The 21,914-nt window shown below is 38.2% G+C and overlaps 2 protein-coding genes across 3 annotated transcripts in view; one reads left to right on the forward strand and one right to left on the reverse strand.

Moving 5' to 3' along the window:
* The window catches only part of SENP1 (SUMO specific peptidase 1), a 30,861-nt gene extending 23,161 nt beyond the window's left edge, over positions 1–7,700 (reverse strand). Inside the window, exons 1-8 of one of the 2 annotated variants that reach the window (XM_075199285.1) lie at positions 7,499–7,700; positions 5,360–5,463; positions 4,449–4,521; positions 3,597–3,777; positions 3,301–3,463; positions 2,595–2,698; positions 2,245–2,492; positions 1,631–1,685 (exon numbers count right to left, since the gene is read on the reverse strand). In XM_075199285.1, the coding sequence (XP_075055386.1) occupies positions 1,631–1,685; positions 2,245–2,492; positions 2,595–2,698; positions 3,301–3,463; positions 3,597–3,777; positions 4,449–4,521; positions 5,360–5,463; positions 7,499–7,661 (1,091 nt within the window). In that variant the 5' untranslated portion in view covers positions 7,662–7,700. The remainder of the gene's footprint in view (positions 1–1,630; positions 1,686–2,244; positions 2,493–2,594; positions 2,699–3,300; positions 3,464–3,596; positions 3,778–4,448; positions 4,522–5,359; positions 5,464–7,498) is intronic. The other variant, XM_075199286.1, reaches the window with a different exon arrangement.
* Positions 7,701–7,726: 26 nt separating this feature from the next.
* LOC142141131 (ATP-dependent 6-phosphofructokinase, muscle type-like) overlaps positions 7,727–21,914 on the forward strand; it is an 86,024-nt gene continuing 71,836 nt past the window's right edge. Inside the window, exon 1 of the mRNA XM_075199280.1 lies at positions 7,727–7,820. Coding sequence (XP_075055381.1) covers positions 7,778–7,820 — 43 coding nt within the window. The 5' untranslated portion in view covers positions 7,727–7,777. The remainder of the gene's footprint in view (positions 7,821–21,914) is intronic.

Raw genomic sequence — 21,914 nt, forward strand, 5'->3', positions numbered from 1 at the left:
GTGTTCATTTAACTTCCTCTCCCATGCAATGCAAGTACACGCGCAGTTTAAATTATACATACTATCAGCTAAAACTTCAACTGCATAGGCTAAATTTCCAGAAGTCATTAGTAAGGTTGTATCAAAATGAAAGCTGAACACACATTTTGGTTTCTTTGGCCAATCTATATTAAACAAACTCCATGTGTGGAGATTGAACCAAACATAAGGATTTGTTTGTGTATGTATCTGTATACCTTGTTTAAAGAGCAGCTGTTTAGTCTCGGTCTCATGTCTTTATCTCCTACCAAAACCTTCCAGCAAATCTCATTTGTGTGCGATAATCCTTAAAAAGAAACAGCTTGGGGGGGAATGAGTTGATGACACCAAAGTATTGTGGACCACTTTTTTCTGTTTCTCTATGCATATCTAGACACCACAGGTAAGGCAAACAGACAACCCTCAGGCTGCTTATAGCCTGTAGAGGTATAACTTACATATACAGACCCTGTCCTATGCACAATTAAGTACAGAACATTTTTTAGGTTACTGTGGTTTTAAGATTGAGATAGTGTGTGTGTGTTTAGCTTAAAGAAGAACTCCACTTAAATGCTATATTCTCTCACAAAGCCCACTCAAAATGTTCTTAGAGCCCAAACATTGGCAAAAACAAAAACTGGTTTATGAGTAAAGTTTTCCGATTCATACAGTATGTCAGCATAGTTTTTTAATAAATTATCAATCTGCTTGTTCCCAACAGGCTTCAACAGAAGTGTGACCTCTATAGCAGTTTTCAAATATAAATTTATCATAAAACACATGCAAAGTTACTAAACAGTAAAAGCATAATTCTAAAATACAGCACTAAAGCTAATCCTTCACCTTAGCTTTGCAAAATATTTGTATGGAACAAATATCTGAAAAAGGCAATAGCACTTATGTTTTAATTACACACTGCAGTGATGCTTTACACTGGTGGCAAATACAGCGCTTAGGTTTAAAATGCTCTTTAAGCGTCCATGTGACACTAGCCTTACTTCTGTAACCACACAGATAAAATCTGGTAAAAAGGTAATCTTTGACTCCATCTCTTGCTAATGACAGACACATTATACCACGTTCTCACCAAAATCCCAGGTAAACATTGAATAATGAATACTGTTTCAACCAGTGTTGTATCTTCACACAGCACTTTAGTCCCGGGTATATCCTGAGTCAATGCCTTTCACATTGGAACAGTGTCTGCCCTGCATTCGCTTCCTGAGGGACTAGAGTTTATTGACAACTTGCTTCTGTGATCGTTGCAACTTTCACTAACTGGATTCTGTTTTTTGATCTATGCTTCCCCTCTGACAGCCAATAGCTCTCACTTCGCCATCCCTGCAGCATGTAAACGTCAGAGACCAATTCCGATCCGCCAAAGTGCTGCTTTTAACTGAACCAGAGTATACGGGTAGAATAACCTGGTAATACCTTTCATAAGGCAGTGAAAGGAAAGCGCCTTCGTCGCGACCAAGGTCGATCAATCACACAGACACTACCTGGGTTATTCTAGTGTCCATGCCGCAGTGTGAAAGCAATATTTGTTTCCACAAGTACAAATTAACAATATTTATTTTCTTTTTTTGTACTCAAAACATTGATGATTTACCTGTGATGTCGCTTTTCTTTGGACACACAATCAACTACAATGACAGAATCTGAATCTAAACACAAATGAAAAGAAACCACACAAGTTAGCTTGGTTGAAATAAATAGGTGATCAAATTAAGCAAAAATCCAAAATGATCATACAACATTATTAAACCACCACTAAAAGTTTTACCAAAACACTTACAAATTAAATTTTAGTTGCTGGCAATGACAACAGCTGAACACTACAACAATAAGGCATTTGGTTTAGAGCTAAAAGGCTTGTAAATACAAATACAGCATCAAATACACTTAACACTGCACATTTACAACATGATATCAGCAGTGTCTACATGCCTTCTTAGCAATGAATTTGTTGTATGACTACATTGCAATTCATGTTGAGGATACCTTTTAACTTGAATGATGATTTCACCAAGACTATAATAGTGGAGCCATCAGTGTAGTTATGCAAACCACAAAAGGGAATTTGCAAGGACATTGTGTGGCGATATTTTGGGAGGACCAATTTGGATGCCAAAACACCTTCTCCCATATCCTGACACTTAGTTTTTAATTGTAATTGGGCCTGATAAACTAGTATTCGTGTGAGATTTAAAAGGTTTTGCTTACCTTTAAACTGCACTTGGCTGGTGTGATTTTGGTCTATGTGGAGCTGGTGTTTGCTGGGGTCTCTGCTTTCACAGGTAAGTTTAACACTTGTTGTGTCACTCGACAGCGTCTCTGCAGTTTGATTTGGTGTAACCAAACTAAATGATGACCGGCATGTAGGTTCCATATAAAAAGTGCATGGCTCTAGAGAACTCACACTTGAAGCAACAGGTTGGTCAAAAATACTACTCGAACTAAAGCTTCGAGATCTGCAATTGAAAGAGACATATGTATGGGCGCTCAAAACCCCTTCTCCCCTCCTCTCATTGAAAGATATATTACAAATCAAATAATCATACAAAATAACTTACACTTGAGGAGGAAGTGCCGTAGTTGACTTAGTAGACAAAAACGTTTTTCCTGTTACCACCTGAAGTAGTTGTCTATAGATTTCTTTTTCTTCCTCACGTATGGTCTGTAAATTTATTAGGAGGAAAACATTTTTTAAAATACATAAAAATGGGAAAGTTACATTACATTTTGTGTGCACAAAACAGAAAGGATTAATTACCCACACCAGTACGACACTCTGTATCACATTCTAACAAAATATACCAAATGTTGTGATCTAGCAGTAATATACTAATTATATATATACACATACACACATATTATTCTTATATTCATATACATTCTTAACTTGATCAGCATTGAGGGTTGCAACAAAAAAACCCACATGTTGTGGCCATCTAAAAATTGATGTTTGTGTGAAGAAGGAAAGGAGGTGGGAGACAGCACAAAATACCATCTCTGAACTCATTTGATACATTTCAGCTTAAACCTCCAGAAACCAAGCAGATAGGCTAGATACAAGTTTAAATTATACTTATGTTTCCAGTTAGAAGACTGTATGATGGTTTCAAAACCATTAACTATTCTATAAATATTTTACCATTCAAGAAAATGTGTGGCACTCTTAATCTTAAAGAGTTAATAAGTAAAAGTGTGATAACATGTGAGGGGGGGAAGGGGGCACTCACAGGCAGTGGGACTGCAAGAACATAAAGCTTCACTTACAACTTCTACTGTACCAGATTGTCGCCTTTGCGTTTTTTTTGGACTCCGACGACAAGCACCACTCAACGATGAGGACCACACAGAATTCTTAATAGGAAAGGACTTTTCAAAAGCTGAACTGAGAGAGTGATTTGGCCTTCCAACAATAGCATTTGAGGTACCGCTGCAGAACAAAACCGTATACATAAACAAAAAATGAAATGTCACTAGCAAATAAGACAGATTGCTCAGAACACTAGAAAAACAGACGTTAAAAATAAAATAAGGTTTTAAACAAAAAGAACTATAAGACATACCTTAATTTTCGGGTTTCGGCGCAACTATTTTTTGCTGGTCTTTGCTTCTGAGAGAACATGAACTGTGCTGGGAGTATAGCAGAATGACCATTGCCATTCTGTTTAGCCTTAATGTTATTAACGGGCTGTGTGATTGTTGTGTTGTCAGAAGAAGCCATATTCCTCTCAGCTTTTGACATTTCTAAGAGGATGCACAACAAAAGTCATTTTAGTCAGAGAGAAGACATGAGAATACCATAAGTTGAGTAACACAATCATTGCAGGGAATCCGATATATTAAACAGCTGAATAATCCTACACAAATTGCAGGACACAATAAATCAATGTAAATTGTATAATATTCCCTATGTATTCGTTTCTCTTCGGAACACATTGTACATGATTAGGGAGGAATTTCCAACAGGTTAGCTCAGACTTACAAGAGAAACTGGTATCTACAACTAAATCCCCCTGTTCAGGGAACGTTCATCTCTCTCCTAGTCGACCAAGGGGGAAAAAAAAAAAAAAAAAAAAAAGCAGCTACTAGAGTAGAGGACGTCTACATCTTTTTTGTAGTTGGAGGGAATTTATTTTTAGGTTTATTGTACCTTTAACAAGCTCAGTTCCAAACTATTTCTAAGATGATAAACATAAATATAAAGGGGGACGACTGAATTCCTGCCTCTGGAAATCTCAAAACTAGTGAGGTCCTGCATTACAAAAATCACATGATGATTGTGTATGAAGTTCACTACTAAATGAACCCTTCTGGCAGTTTAATCATCAGTAGTAGAATTGATCCCATTATTTACACCATTTTAATTGCAAACAAATATTAATCTGCAACAGACCGTCCAAACATAAACTCCTTACCAGTGTACAGAGATGGTTTATGGAGAGTCTTTATAATAGTTCTGTCAAAATGTCTATGAAGCACAGGAGTACACTGAAAAACAGCAACAAAAAGCCATGAAAATAAACTGAATTATGTGTCCACGAAATACAGAACATAGTTTAGAAAACTATTTTAAGGGTATCTAGATCTAAAGCAGTCATTCCCAACTCCAGTCATCATGGATCCCTAACAGTGCATGTTTTCCATATCCCTTTGCTGGACCACAGGTGTATTCATTACTAACCGACATTTTGAAAGATCCACAGGTGGTACCTGGAAAATCTGCAATGTTAGGGGTCCCTGAGGACTGGAGTTGGGAAACAGTGAAAAGCTTGGGAGACCACCTACAGGTGATGACTAGTATTACAGATTGAGAATACACTACTGAATAGAATAGGCCTGAACATAATATTTGAATGTGTATAGTGCAGATCCAAACTCTTTAGAGAAAGAAATATCTCGCCCTCTTCAGGTGTATTGATAATTGTCCAGCAGATTTACTGTTCAGAGAGGGCAAGAGATAGACAATCCCCCCCCCCCCCCCCAAAAAAGCACATTCGCTGAAAAGTCAGAACTACCCGTTTTTATTTTGTACATACCGATGCAAAATTTAAATTTTGCAATGTCAGTCATTACTATAAAAAAGTGTACTTAAACAATCCACTTTCCTAATCCTATAAAGTCCCACTATATGTGTATAACTTGCATCACAGGAAAAAAAAAAATATTATTTCGCATGCAGTAAAGTATATTATTACCTTAGCAATTAATCTGAGAAATGTATATATATTCTATCCATCTATACACACATGTACACTGGAAATTATTTATAGATTGCATTCTATGTGGATTTCCCAAACAGAATAAAAAGGTAAATAAGCATCCAAACCTGATAGCTGTAAGTATAAAGAGAATCTTGTGCAGAGCTTTTAGAATGTGCTTTACATTTGGAGTTAATCTCACTCTCCCAAATCATTTCTTTCACCTCTTCATCTTTAAAGGAAACAAAATAAAAAATTATAATTTATATATGTATAGTAATAATATCCAAACGACAATTCAGTTTAGTGCACAATGTCAAAAAAAGATACTAGAGAACAACCATGTTACTAGGATATAATCGTTCTTGGACACAGCAACTAAAACCAAACAATACAGTGTTCTACCCACGCATTATTAAAGATGTCTTAAGACAACTGTTCTTTTTTCAAAATTCACCAGTTAGATTGGCTGGTTTAACAGAAATACAGAATATAATGAACAGTCCTAACATTAAACTTTGAATGGCTAGTGACACTAGGTGGTGGCTGTCTGTTGACTTTGCAGTAGTCTTTAAGAGAATGCTTGGCTAGTGTCATTGCTGCACTGAAAAGAGGCCACTGAACAAAATTACATCATAGCTGAATGTTTAAGCAAATATATGAGAACATACAATTTCACAGCTTCACTTACGATGCTTTCAGATGTGCTACATCATCTGTCTAAACTATTTCCATATATACCAATCATACCCTGTTTTTCAGGAGTTTTCAATACAGACAATCCTAATAAAAATGAGACTTGGGATTCTTTTTTGAGCATTATTCTAAAAATGGAAGTCATTAAACTATGAAAATAGTAAACTAGAATGGGCAGGTGCATCAAAATTGTTTGAACCAGAGTCCTACAAAAATCTAATATCAAAACAAATATATTTTCAACAACTGAGCTCAAACAATATTTTCCAAATGTAACAAAACTAGCTGCTATTGGACTGACCTGACCATACCTATAAGTAAAGCAGAATGTGAAAGAGGATTTTCTACTCTAAAACAAATTAAAACCTGGTTAAGGAATTGCATGAAGCAGAGCACACTGAATAATCTGATGCTGATTTCACTAGAGGAACCAGATCCTACAGAGTTTGATTGTGAAAAAGCTGCAGATGACTAGGCTCTAAGAAGGAGAAGAATTAATATATTGGGGCATATTCAATTGTCCGCAGGGACCGCGCAGGATTACAGCAATAACGTAAAAAAAACAATACAGTAATTTAGTCGCTGGATTTCAGCTCGCAGCTCAGGGAGCTGTGAGCTGAAATCCAGCGAGAGATTACCGTATTACCGGTAATATTTTTTCCTCGCTCTAACTTTGGAACAATTGAATACCCCCCATAAAGTGTTAATCTCATATAAGATGAGGATTTCAACATTTAATTATTGTGAAGGGCCTCATCCGGCTACTTCTTGATGCAACATTTTCTGAGAACCCTGCAGATATACACAAATTAACAGGGTTACAGTATGTGCAGATATGATTAAAATGTTAGAGGTATATTTATGTAGACCATTGTGTAGATGGATAGCTCAGTTTTGAACCCCAGTAATATCTAAGCAGTTAATATATTTGTCCAAATAGTTATATCTATTCTTCTGATGGGTATACATAACATTAAATCAAACCAATTAAAATCTAAAAAAATATTACTACAAAGAAAAGAAAAAGAATATTGCCACACATCTCAAAGAATATGATACATATTGTTATGATTATCACACTGTATTAGGATATTTTATGAATGAATATCTCATAAGTAGATCAGCACAAATGATTGCGATTCAGTTATCTGACTATTGGTGGAAATACGATTTACATATGGTTTATATTATGACGAACGAAATCCAAAACAGAGTTGAATCGTTACATTCCTGTGGTAACTATAGGAGGTAACCGAGAGGCTATAGTGTTGCCATAACAACAGACAGCCCCATGGTGTACCTAGGACGGAAATAACAATAATAAGAAGTTCATTAAGAGTCTAAGAGAAAGATGCTGGTCCCCATCCCCTATACCCAGGCCGGATCCTACCAGCCCCATACATGCTGATCCCCGCAGCACAAGGAGGACTGTACATATGGGGCCACCGCGGCTCTCTCCATGTAACCTTCACTTTGCCCACAGCAGCTGTGACAAAAAGTCACTGCTGAGTCTTCAAGCCATTCCCCTCCCCCATCTTCCCGCCACCCCGAGCTGGGCGACTCCACATTACCCGGCAGAGTGCGGAAGGTAGCCAGCTCTTGATCACACGCTCCCCGGCTCTCACCTCCACACAGAAGCATCCTATCACCACAGAGAGCGGGGCCCGGACACACTGAGGAAGGGACACAGGAGAAACACCACCTCATAGAATGCTTCCGGCAGGTAGGGGTCATCGGTCGGCGCCATGATAACACGTTCGACGCGGCGACGTCACAGGCAGGAGCCGACATTTTACCCCAGGGCAACGGAGGAGGGCGCGGGCGGAGCCACACCGGCTTTGTAATTGCGCATGGATAATACAGGGAAACAGAAGGACATGTCACAACTTTGTGGTAAGCCGATGATAGGGTGTGTAACTATAAGGACTAACGTGTCCTGCTATCTGGGTATGCTGGACCCTGTAGTCCCACAGGAGCTGGAGAGTCCTGTGTTGTGCAAATCTGTTTCGGCGCTGTATTTTATTTGATAATGGATGTGATAAACTATAATTGTATTCAACTAGTTTCTGTAGTTTGCATATGTTCGCCATTAGTCTCAAAATCAGTGACTAGTTGCTGTATTGGCTCATAGAAACACACAATACAACTGTCATGACTATGTGATGGCCAAACTTTGGCAGAAAGTGGAACCAAAATGGCATAAAAAATTTAATATGTTGTAATGTGAACTGTTTTATCACTTATTCAAGAATGTGCATTGTGTTTCTATCATTTATAAACTATCATAACCTTTTGTACTCTCTCATGTAACAAACTTTAAACTATCTCCACATGAATGTCCCAATGCTACCTAAAGCTCAACATAACCAAAACAGAGCTTATTAGCTTCCCTCCTGCTAGAATTACCACCTCCCCTAAAATCTCACTCACTGTTAATAACAACTAAATGCTGCTGCAAGACTGATCTTCCTCTCTCACTGCTCCACATATGCTTCACCACTTTGCAAATCCCTACACTGGCTCCCTGTGTCCTCCAGAATCCAATTCAAATTACTCACCCTTACCTATAAAGTATTCAACAACACCAATCCTCCTTACATCTCAAATCTTATATCAAAATACTTTCCCACCCTCTTAGATCTCTGGTAACTAGAGATGGGAGGGCTCGGTTCCCCGAGATCCGAATCTAGCCTATCTGAGTATCCAGCCGAGCACGCTCAGTACTCTCCCGCCCTTTCGGATTCGAAATCGAGGCAAAACGTCATCGTGACGTATTCGTATTTCTGAGCTCGGTTCACGCGAGATTTGAAAAGCATAAATACCAGCCTCCACAGCAATCCATTGCCATTTGACAGAGGGAGAGAGCAGGGTTAGGTCACACTGGCTAGATCAGCGCAGGGACAGATCAGTATTTGGACACATTATTGTTTGTATGCAATACCATTGTAATCTTAATACCAGTTGTTACAGCAGTAAGAGGAGGATAGAGGAGGGTTTTTTTTTTTGTCAAGTTTCTGGCACTCCAAGTGCTTTTGGGGTGTCCCCCATTCTTTTGCATTAATATTTCTGGCTGTCAAAAGTCATATTTGTCAGCAGTATCTAAAACAATTTGTAGCACTACAAGTGCTTTGGGCTCATAATGGATTCAAAGCAGTCCACATATGAGCAGAATGAGCAACCAGGTTCTGTCACCAGTCCTGATGGTAGTGTTCCCAGTACGTCATCTGGGAAAGGCGATGTCAAACTACATAGTCTTTTGAAATCAGTCAAAAAAAACACACACCAAAAATGTTTTTACCGCGTTGAAGCGAAAAAGAAGTGTAACTGAGGAAAAGTTAAGTGCCGATAAAAAATTTTTTTTCCAACATGCCATTCTACACACGCAGTGGCAAAGAGAGAATGAGGCCTTCACCTTTGTATATTAGTGACAGATCCAAAAATGTTATCGAGCCTACAAGTGGTGCACAACTACTGTTACGCGTCAAAGCCGACCTGCAAGATAACTGTAAGGCAGTAGAGGATAATGTTTGCTCTGAATCAGAAATGACACCAATCCCTGTGGAGAGTCCATCCAACAGTGGGATGTCTAATCGTGAGCATTCTGTTAGTGTACACATAAAGAGGGACCCTTTCAGCAGTTGTGCTGATGTGTGCCTGAACAGTGTGAGTGTAGCCGGTGATACACCAATTGAGGATGCCACTTTGGAATTAGAAGAGGATGAGGGGGAGATTTGTGTAGGCGACGAGGGCACTAATGATGTTGATGATTATGATGCAGACAGATACCGAATTGCCTTTCTCAATTTCTATTTATATTCTAGACTCTATAACGGCTGAATAGTTTTCTATTTTACTCCTAGTGGAGAGGGGGTCTGATGCAGACAGATACCAAACTACCTTGGTCCATTTATTTTTACTTTCTAATTCTACAGTCTATGCAGGCTGCTCTTTTTCTATTCAACTACAAGTGGAGGGCAGGGGGGGCATAGATAGCCACCAAACTACCTTGGTCCATTTATATTTACTTTCTAATTCTACAGTCTATGCAGGCTGCTCTTTTTCTATTTATCTACAAGTGGAGGGCAGGGGGGCATAGATAGCCACCAAACTACCTTGGTCCATTTATTTTTACTTTCTAATTCTACAGTCTATGCATGCTGCTTTTTTTTCTATTCAACTACAAATGGAGGGTGTAATATACACACAAAGACGATGGCTACATTGCCAATAATCAAAGATGGATGGGGAAGACAACTAGGTTTGCCTGTATAATTTACAGGCAAGTGTTAGAATTAAGGACGGCCTACCTGGGATTAAACTGTTTTTTCATAATTTATTAGCTTTAGAATTACCTCACTTATCCAAGAAACTGGTGGAGCACTAAATTAGGTTATTTTAGACCAAAAAAATAGTATTTTTTCAAAAATAGCAAAACAAAACCAAAACACGCAAGGGCGGTTTGGCAAAACCAAAACATGACGGTAATCCAGATCCAAAACACGGGGGTCAGTGAGCATCTCTACTGGTAACCACCTCTCGCTCCCATCTACAAGACATCTCCCGTGCTGCTCCCCACTTATGTAATTCCTTACCACACCCAATCAGGCTTTACCATGGCCAAAATCTTCAAATCTTTAGATGTTCTCTAAAAACCCATCTCGTTTTTTTTTAAAGCTTACCTTATTCCTGATAATACTATTCACACTAATACACCCTGACGGCTGTACCAATCTACACTCTAAGCCACACTCTCTCCTCTTGTTTCAATTGTGCCATCTTCAATTTAGAATGTAAGCTCTCTAATGAGCAGGGTCCTCCATAACCTTTGTTTTCATGTCTGCATTTATTTTGTCTGCCTTGTATGTCCTTGTTTCATGTATGTCTTGTTTTCCCTACTGTACAACGCTGCAGAGCACTGTGGCACCTTACAAATCTGCGATAATATTTATAAACAGAAAACCAGGGGACCCGTGTTACCTGGCATTTGCTAAGTCTATAATAGCCTTCACTCCTTCCTACCGGGTGCCATACACAGCAAAACAATTGATAGTAAATAACTAAAGGAGTATAGAATAGGGGAAGAGAGAACCTATACCTATCGCACAAGTGATGGAGAGCAATAACCCACTAGTTCCTATTATACAGGTAAATACCTGACATTGTTAATAACAGGGTGCAACCTATTCACTAAAGTATAATGTTATTGACAAGGGAAAGAGATATTTAAGCAGATGCACTAGTACCCTCATATACACTCATGAAGGAGAAAACAGAACTAATTAAAACTTAACTTTTATTAGCTGTGTAGATCAGCAAAATATAAAAGTATATATACCATAAAACAAACATGTGCTATTAAAATTCGCTGGATGCGCCAGAGGTCCTATATATAATAGGGTTAATAAGCCTATATGCTGTGGATCTCAAGTGGATAAATGATTGTCCTAAAGTAAATGCTTCATAAACCACCTCTGGTATATGGATAATGCAAAGGACTTATCTCAAAATAAGCAAGTAGATTCACCTAGCAAGCCTGATAATCTACAGGACACTTCACGCTGGTATCTAATAGTGTCTTGCTAACTATCTAGCATATGCTCCATCTAACTATGGATCTACCTAGAGCAATATAGCTTAAATATAAATCCCTCAAATTAACAGGCAAATAGAGGCATCCAGCAAAATGCGACGCGCGTTTCGCTGTGTGTGCTTAGTCGTTGCAAGCTCACAGAAAAAGCTAGTATCTATGTGGATACTTACCTGAGAGAATTTGTATCTTCTCTGCCTTCGTATGTACGCAACACTTTAGATGTACTTAGTAAAATACAGAACATAACCATACATGAAAATACCTGGCTATGCACATGCGATGTCGAGGCCTTATATACTAGCATTGAGCATAATAAAGGTCTCGTTGCTGCCAGACATTTCTTGGAGACAAAAGTGAGGAGCGATCACAATAATTTTGTACTACAATTGTTAGAATTTGTTCTAACAAGAAATTTCTTCACATTTGATGATAAATTCTTCCTACAGGTGAGGGGCACAGCTACCTGTGCCCCCACCTATGCCAACCTCTATATGGGGTGGTGGGATAGAGAGCTAGTATTCACTGTGGAAAATGAAAAGTACACTCATTATGTCATAATATGGCTATGATTTATTGATGATATATTCCTTATCTGGGAAGGAGATAGAGAAATTCTGGTAGAATTTATTAATCATTTGAATAACAATCAGTTAAATCTTAAACTCACTTCTGATATCAACTCGGAGAAAGTTACATTTCTGGATTTAACTATTTTTGTGACAGACCAAAAAGAATTATCCACTGATATTTAAAGAAGGGAAACTGCAACTAATAGCATTCTTCATGCCTCAAGTTCTCATTTTACATCAACAATCAGAAGTATCCCCAAAGGGGAATTCCTCTGCACAAGAAGGAATTGTGGAGATCTAGCTATTTTTTTTATAAAAGAGCTAATGAATTACTACGTAAAAGGTTATTAAGAAGAGGTTATAGCCATAATTTGATGGCTATAAAATAAAGCGTATAGAGAAACTAGAGGTGTGACAAGTGATTCTTTGATCCTCCCACAACAACGCAAAAGATCTGACAGTACAATTATTAGATTCATTAGTACTTTTCAACAACCAATGTGTCACACGCCTGTCCCATAGACAGGTACCGGCGCTGTTACCTTCCTCTTGTAAGCGGTGATCATAGCTACTAACTTCATTCATCATTTGTATTTGGTTCTGCGCATGTGCTACCTTTTACTTTTGCTTATGACCTCCTACCTGTTCCCATTGGCTCTAAGCATTTTGGAGCACTATTTAAATCTCTCATGGTTTCCTGTCCTTTGCCTGTTCTTCGAGTTACTCACTCTCAGTAGGATTTGGCTTCCTTTGGTCTGATTCACCTGTTGCATGCTTGCACGTCTGGAATCAGCTATACTCCTCGCTGCTACTGCCGTTTGTGAACTACCTGTTGCACATGTGACTCATCACTGCTGCTCGGAATCACCATCTCCCGTTCAGCTAGCTCAATACCACCATTACCTCTTCATTGGGACTGCCGCTGTATAAACAACGCACTCGTTACTTTGACTCACCATGCACGGATCAGCTAAGTTCTATTCCTCCGTTACTTCCACATATTGAACTGTTGCTAATGAACTGCTTGTTGCACCTGTGCTCCTCACCGCTGCTCGGAATCACCATCTACAGATCAGCTAGTTCAATGTCTCTGCTGTTTCTACATTTGAACTACCACTATGCCAGTAACTCATCTACTATTCTGAATCGCCATTCACGGATCAGCTAAGTTCTATTTCTTCGCTACATATTTATGTTGAACTGTCGCTTTACCAGTAACTCACCTGTTGCTCTAAATCATCACCTACGGATCAGCTAAGTTCTATGTTAATATTGCTTCTGTTTGAACTGCCACTGTGTCAGTGATTCTATTGCTATGTTCTGAGTTATTATCTACGGATTAGCTAAGTTCTACTTCACCACAACCTTTGTCTGAACTACCGCTGTATCAGTGATTCACCTACTATGCTTTGAGTAACCATTCTCGGACTAGCTAGTTCTATTTCCGTTATTACCATTATGTTCTGATGTTCTCTTAGTATTCCTTGCAGTTTCAATGAGTTACCAATTGTGGATTCGCGAGTTGTATCTCATCATCACTCCTATCTGAATTGTTGCCGTGTTAGTGATTGTCTGCTGTTGCCCTGAGTTACTTTCTACAAATCAGCCAGTCCTATACCGTACATGCAACTGTTCTGCATCATTATCTTGCCCCTGCGAGTTAAGGTATATTGGTATGACCAGTAGACCTTTTAAACATTGTCTACTAGAACATATCAGTAATATTCGGAATGCCAGACAAGACACCAAAAAAATAATAACTTTAACATCAGTGGCGCGACATTTCTTAAAGGTACATAATAATGACCCCAAATGTTTAACACCGTTTGGAATGGAAAAAATTAATCTTGGAACTAGAGGAGGCGATATGAAACAGCCATTACTCAGACAGGAAGCAAAGATGATTTTCCTTATGGGTACGATACATACTAAAGGATTAAATGATAAAAATAATTATACAATTTTCCTATGAGTTATTGCACTGAATAATGACATCAATTTCATGAGCAGTAACTGGGACCAATTTGAAGATTTAGCTAGAGATCTCATTATAGCCGGTTAATCTATGGGATTAGTTCCCTGGATTATATTATATATACTATTAATTATAAGCTATTATGGTAGCAACTGCTAACTTGAAAAAACAGACTTTTTATATTTAACTGTCACCACATAAAAGAAAATTTATTCTTTTCTCACTTTTTTTTTTTCCATTTAATTTTTCACCAATTATGAGTTTAATTCTAATAAATGGTTATTTTCATTTATTTTTATCACTTTTTTGATACTAAGAAATGTTCCTAGTGTCCTTAAACCTTTCACTTTATAGCACTTAATAGGGGAGAAAAAACTCCACAGTAATCACTTTATTCAGTTATCAGAATTTAAACCAATATTGGCTTCTTAAGTAATTTCACTCCACATGGATTGAAAAAATATCAATACCTGTTATAACAACGATTATAATAACCATTATCGTATTGACTCCAAAATAAAGGGATTCATTTTTAGAAGTTAATCCTAGGAGTTCCGTTATAATCCTGAATTATGAGTCCCTAATATTTATTTATACTGTGCAATTCTCTGTCTATTTTGTATCCTCTAGGTTATACAGACACAGAAAATTCAGTAAAGATATTTATGACTTTTATTGTGTATCATCGGTAATGGATTTTGTATCCTTGTTTATTAGTAACTTTATCAATATTTTCATCACAGTGGAGTATGGGAGTTATTGTTAAATACTACCAATTTAAATAATGGGGAGGTATTATACCCCTGCATTTATTTCCCCTCCACTGAAGGCATCCAAAATGGGTTCCATTATTATTTTTTCACCATACTTACCTACCAATGTGCCAAGACTTGTGGTATATGATCAATGCGAGAGATTGTTTCAATTTTTAACATTAAGATATCATGATTTAATATTCATGAGTATGGAACATATATACTTAGCGGTTCGCATGGGAATTAAATATGAGTTCCGTTTGGTCTCATTCGGTATTGTCATAGAATTGTAATCTGTCTGTTTACATGACGGTTGTCATGATTACCATAAACCAATAGGGAGCCTTAAAAAGAAACTTTTTTTCGTGTATCTGAATGACCTCTGATTGATTTAATCGTTCTAGCAACAACACAGACCTTCGTGTGATTGGAGATAGATCTTTTAGGTCATTTGTTTTGGTTCTAGCTCTTGGATTGGCTATGTGCACTATCAATTACACTGAGCTCCATTTGATTGGAAGGAGACATCACATGTCATTTGACAAAGTCCCACAGTGACAGTATTTAAGAGCTGTCAGAACAGTCCCCGGCTTGCCACGACTAAGCACACACAGCGAAACGTGCGTCGGCGTTTCACTGGATGCCTCTATTTGCCTGTTAATTTGAGGGATTTATATTTAAGCCATATTGCTCTAAGTAGATCCAAAGTTAGATGGAGCATATGCTAGATAGTTAGCAAGACACTGTTAGATACCAGCGTGAAATGTCCTGTAGATTATCAGGCTTGCTAGGTGAATCTACTTGCTTATTTTGAGATTAGTCCTTTGCATTATCCATATACCAGAGGTGGTTTATGAAGCATTTACTTTAGGACAATCATTTATCCACTTGAGATCCACAGCATATGGGCTTATTAACCCTATTATATTTAGGACCTCTGGCGCATCCAGCGAATTTTAATAGCACATATTTGTTTTATGGTATATATACTTTTATATTTTGCTGATCTACACAGCTAATAAAAGTTAAGTTTTAATTAGTTCCATTTTCTCCTTCATGAGTGTATATGAGGGCACTAGTGCATCTGCTTAAATCTCTCTTTCCCTTGTCAATAACAGCAAAACAATTGCAAGGATATTTAAGTACAGGTTTTTGTTAATCTGTGTGCATCTGGAATAAGAGTTGTGAATGTTAATGGGGTGGATCATATATTTCACACAAGAAACTGGCGTGCAACAGTTGCTGTAATGACATGTAGGGACAATAAAGAATAAGTATTACAGAGATTGATGTGTGGGTTTTAATATCCAACCTGTCTTTCAATAGGAGCCAGCAATGTCCAGTACCTACAGAATGGATTCTGAATAAATTATTCTTAAACTGTTTTCCACTTTCTTAGTTTCTGGCCAAGAACTCCATCAGCTGACAATAAACCTTGCCTCTGCTGACTGCTGGTAGACAGGGAAACCTTGCAATCAGGGCTGAAATTTTCAGGGTGTATTCTTTGTAGCTGATATACATATTGCTTAGTGAGAGAGACTAATATATAGAAACATAGAATTTGACGGCAGATAAGAACTACTTGGCCCGTCTAGTCTGCTCACTTTTTAATCTACGGTATCCTCAACCCCTATTACAACCTTTATACTGTGCAAGGATATCTTTGTCAATCCCAAGCATTTTTAAATTGCTCAACTATACTAGCCTCTACCCCCTCTATTTCACTTTTTTTTTTCTGTGAAGTAGTTTTTCCTCAAATTTTCACAACCTATTACCCACCAGTTTCAGTGCATGTCCTCGTGTTCTAATACTTCTCTTCCTTTGAAGAATGTTTCCCTCCTGTACTTTGTTAAAATCTTTGATATATTTAAAAGTTTCTGTTGTGTCCTGCCTTTTCCTTCTCTGCTCTAAACTATACATATTAACATCTTTTAGTTTTTCCAGGTAAGTTTAATGCTGTAAGCCATGCACCATTTTAGTAGCCATTCTTTGTACAGTTTCTAATGTACTATATTATAAATAGTAAGTAGTATATAATACAAAAAGCTTTCTAGTGGCTCTTATACAATGCACAATAGAGAGAGCCTTCTAGTAACTGATATACAACGCAAAAATACATTTTAGGGACCATAATAAAATTAAGGCCAAATCTATTGGTGGCTGTACAGTGCACACTGCCAAATATATGGTGATTATGCAGACCGAAAATCTTGGTTTTACAAAGCAAATGTCCAAATTTTTGGTCTCGTTACAATGCAGATTTCCGGTGGCGACACAGTACTCCCTGGACATTGCTTCCTTGCAATGCTGTTTTTAGAACGTCTGTGTGTTTCCCAGAAACTTTTTCCAGCCAGGTGGCATTAAGAAGTAACCGAGTGGGGACAGTGTAAAACTTTGTAATAATATTGAAAAATGTTGGTGGTTATTGCCTACCACGCTAACCAGGACTGGTGGCCATTGGTTTAATACACACTCCTGGATGTAGTGCTCACATAGTGATTCTTCTAATAGGAGAAACAATGGTTTATTCTATTACAGTAGTCCTCTGTTGTTGGGCTCCAAGAGCCGGGTGGCAAATAAAAGGTGCTGGAGAGAACACTGAACGTTCTAATAATAATTACTAGAGTGACCTTGGCACTCTGGTGAATTGCACTAGCCGTTCACGAATAAGACAGCCACTAATTGGTGATTGGCCAGAGCTATCCATAAGTGTTCTGGGTGGGCCTGATCGCCACTGATTAGGGCTTGGTGCACACTATACCAAATTTTTTCTGATGTGATATCCTCAATGACTTTACCAACGATTAAAAAATAAAAAGTCCCGATCAGCATGCCGTTTCATGTGTACACACTAAACACATTTACACTATTTACCTTCAGATCTGTGCTCTTCACCTGTCATAACCATCAGCTAAAAAGTTTGGGGCTCTGCACACTCCATAGAGATTTATTGACACGGCTGGTCATTAGTGCATACACAGTGCAGAATTGGAACAACATAGTTCCATTGTTGAACAACATTTTTAGTTCTTTTTAAAAATCAAATGAAGCGATACGATGTAGTTTGTAACAATAATCGTCCATCATTGCAGCGTACACACTAATGCGATATTAGGCCGAACGGTGGTTTATGGCTTGACTGGCACGATAATCGGCTGAAAACACTGTAGTGTGGTCCCAGCCTAAGAGTGTCTGAGACATAGTGTTGTGAAACACCAATCTGAAAAGAGAGGGCCTAGCCTGCTCTTTTGGGTAACCGTGAGGACAGACGCACAGTGTAATCCAGACCTGCTTCCTAGGATGTGTCTCTACTAACATTATGGTCAGTCAGAGTGACACTCACTATCTGTTCACTGCACCCAAATTTAAAATAACAACTGACCTAACGGTTGTTTTCTGTAATTTTCCCACCTGAGAATTGTACCTAAAATCATGTAATCCACTGGTATGCTACAAGTTGCAGGTCTCTCCCCTGGAGGACTAGATGAGTTAATTCACAGTGACACAGAATGTATTGTAGGAACACAACACTGTTGCGGAAAATTGTTATAAACAGGTTTTAGATAATGTTTTTACAGCTTCACCTATTCATGCAACATGCCTAAAGGTGAATGGGACCACACTCCTGGCAATTTCTGAGATAGCACAGGTAAGTCGCACTGCAGAGACTACAGACAGACATCTTTGGAATATGGTGACTAGGTGGTCTGTTGCCAGAGCACTGGATCCATGGGAGGCTGGAGAGGGAAGCCATCTCGGTTGGAGTGTCAAAACTGGGGGGAAAACACTAAACTTTGATTAAAAAAAAAACATTAACGCCTAAACAAAGGATTCTCCGGTGCTTACATAACATGGTATCAAATAATATTGACTCTAATCATAGACTTTGGATTAAACCTATTTCAATTGAAAACCCCTCATCACACTTTGTAGCAGATGACCATTCCAGAAGGATTGATCACCAGAATAAGCCGTCTCCCTATACTCTCAGCTCTCATGAGCAGGACCCTCTCTATCCTTTGTTTCATGACTACCTCATTTATCAACCTTGTCTGTACTTGTTCTCTTTTAATGTGCGATTGTATTTTGTATTATTGTAACTGACTGTCCTGTGCTGCAGAGTTTTGTGGTGTCTTAAAATTGGATGGCTATGATAACTTAGAGTGTCAAATAGTATCTTCCCCATCATCCCACCGCACTTACTGCCTTCATTGATTACGATCAAAATCAATTTGCTAGTCAAGACATGTATAATTACATATCAGTGTAGCTATGTTTATCAGCAACAAAGCAAAGACAAAAGGAAGAGCCATAATTCTCTTTGGGCAATTTGAACTAGCTTTAATAAATGTGCACACCCAATGCCTCTCTTCTCTCATCTCTTTGATTAGATGTATAACTTGAGAAAAAGTTTTGTTAACCTAGGTGAAGACTTAAATACTTTGATAGACAATACAATGGCCCACTACAAAAATTCACCAATCACCTTATCCAGGTTCTAAAGTTGTACAGAATGGTGAAAGAATCTGGCTTATTTTTCATTGTAGAATTAAATATCCAACAAAAAATTGCACATTTTATTCCAAACCCAACCTTTCATACTCCAGGGATGATATGATTTTCAGACTGTCAATTAAATATAGAGCTTGGTGAGGTCCCTTGCCAATCATCAATGAAAACCTCTTAAAAATACCTAAGTTTATTGCAACCATTTCTGATTCTTTCACTTCGTTAATCTTAACTAAGATTACTTTAAGAACAACTCCATCTCAGGTGTTCTCATGGCAACTACATTCAAAACACATAAGGCGACAATATGGGAAGTTCATTAGCTATGCATATCATCGTAAAAAAGAACAACTCAATCAAGTAATAATGCCTTAAAATCAGACACGTAAGATAAAGACCATAAAACAACACTCATAAGAATCATAACTGACTCATTGAATCTAAAGGAGAATTAAATCTTACATTATTAGAGAAAACAAAGAAAAATTGCTGGCTCAGTCAGAATTTTGCATGCTATACTTAAAACCCAAGTTAATAAAGGTAACCTATTTCGTCAACCGGGTCAAATATACTTTTAAAAGCTACTCTGGATTATTATTATTATTTATTTATAAGGCGCCACAAGGTTTCCGCAGCACCGCACAGAGTACAAAGATTGGACAGTACGGGGAATAACAGTACAGAACAATAAACAAGAAGTACCAAGACTTCAGAAGCTCCAGGAAAAGCAAAAATATTGAAGTTGGAGCAGAAGAGAAGGTAGAGAGACAGGAAGGAGAAGGGCCCTGCTCATAAGAGCTTACATCCTAAAGGGAGGGGATCATTCTACATTCTAACTTTCCCTATCTAAGGTCACCTTAACAAGTCACAACAAAGACAGACATAACTGGACAGTTGCCATCTTCCCAAGTTATATGTGGACTCACTGATTTTGTAGACAAACATAACGGAAGAACTAAATATTGCTTTTAAAACACAAAACCATCATTGTGACAAACGCCCAGATGCAGCAATCTAAACAGCTTGCCGTGACTGGAGTCACCTTAGTCACTTGACAATGAATACACCTTTTCTGCCACCACAGAGGATTTATTAGGGTGTCCTTACGTTCACCAGAACCACTTATAAATGTTTCACACTTAAATCATATACACATGTAGAATGAGCCTCCCTTGCCTTCGTAAGTTCACAAAGAATCATGGAGAACACAGTAGATTAAATTTATTTACCGTATATACTCGTGTATAACCCGACTTTTTCAGCACATTTTTTATGCTGAAAAAGCCCCCCCTCGGCTTATACGGCTTATACACGAGTCAACAGCTTAACTCCCGCAGTGGAACGCATGTGCGTTCCACTTGCGTTCCAAATGACGAACTTCCTGTCTGTGGAACACACATGCTTTCCACTGCGGAGGTAAGTGAAAGATCTCTCTCTCGATAATAGCCACATGTCTTCATGGGGACCTGCGACATAAGGCACATACACTTCCCCACATGCCTTCTTCATTTCAGCCAGTGTCGTCGGTATGAATTTTCATGCAGCATCTGCATTTTGTTCAGTAGTGCTGAAGTCCATTGTTTATAAGCAGTCTCGTATGGAGCTCTAGAACATTTCTGTACAAGTGCAGATCATGAAGGTTACAGTTTTATTTCCTATAAATTGGTAGTCTAAGTATTTGTTTACTCTGCCTGACTTGTCCTGAAGTTTGAGTTTTATGCTCTTCTGAATAGTGTACCACAGTGTCTTAAAAAGTGTTAGTGTTATTTGATGTTAGTGTTAGCGATTGATTTAGCATTATGGTCTATTATAACAGTCTATCCTGCAAACAGAGTGGCAGTGGGTCAGCTGACAAGTTTTTTTTATTAAAGAAATTTACCAGTAGCTGCTGCATTTCCCAACCTAGGCTTATACTCGAGTCAATAAGTTTTCCCAATTTTTTGTGGTAAAATTGGGTGCCTCGGCTTATATTCGGGTCGGCTTATACTCGCGTATATACGATAATCTGAAAAATGGCTCCAAGGCTTAGTTAAAAAAAATTAATAACTAGACATACAATAAATTGCACAAAGATGTATCAGAAAATACAATAGGAAATAAAATCAGCCACTACTTACATTTACCCCCAGGTCTTAACTAGTATCATACTCCGATTTGTACAAGTCGCCGGAAATCGGCGAGTTGACAGCTAAAATTTAGAGCGGTGCTGCCTTGTAAAGGGAAGTTTCCCTTTACAAGTCAGCGCTGCTTTAAATTTTAGCTGTTAACTCGCTGATTTCCGGCGACTTGTACAAATCGGAGTATGATGCATTTTCCCCCTGGTGTGTGAGGGAACACAATTGAGAAAAATGGTACATTTCAGTCTTGATAGATCCACTCATGAAAATGCACAAGTTATTGTCTAAGTCAGATGATTTTAATCCTTTTTCCACATAGCTCTCACCCTCCTCCTTTGGAGTTTAGCTGTCAATAAGGACAGATTGATCTCCCAAATGTCACAGGGCTTTCGAATTGAGCTAGGGATGTCCTGAGCGCTGGATTGTTTACAGTACCTGATTTTCCACCTTTGCATGTTCTGCTTGGCTAGAT

The sequence above is a fragment of the Mixophyes fleayi genome, chromosome 2 (assembly GCF_038048845.1).
Source record: "Mixophyes fleayi isolate aMixFle1 chromosome 2, aMixFle1.hap1, whole genome shotgun sequence".
Lineage (NCBI taxonomy): Eukaryota > Metazoa > Chordata > Amphibia > Anura > Limnodynastidae > Mixophyes > Mixophyes fleayi.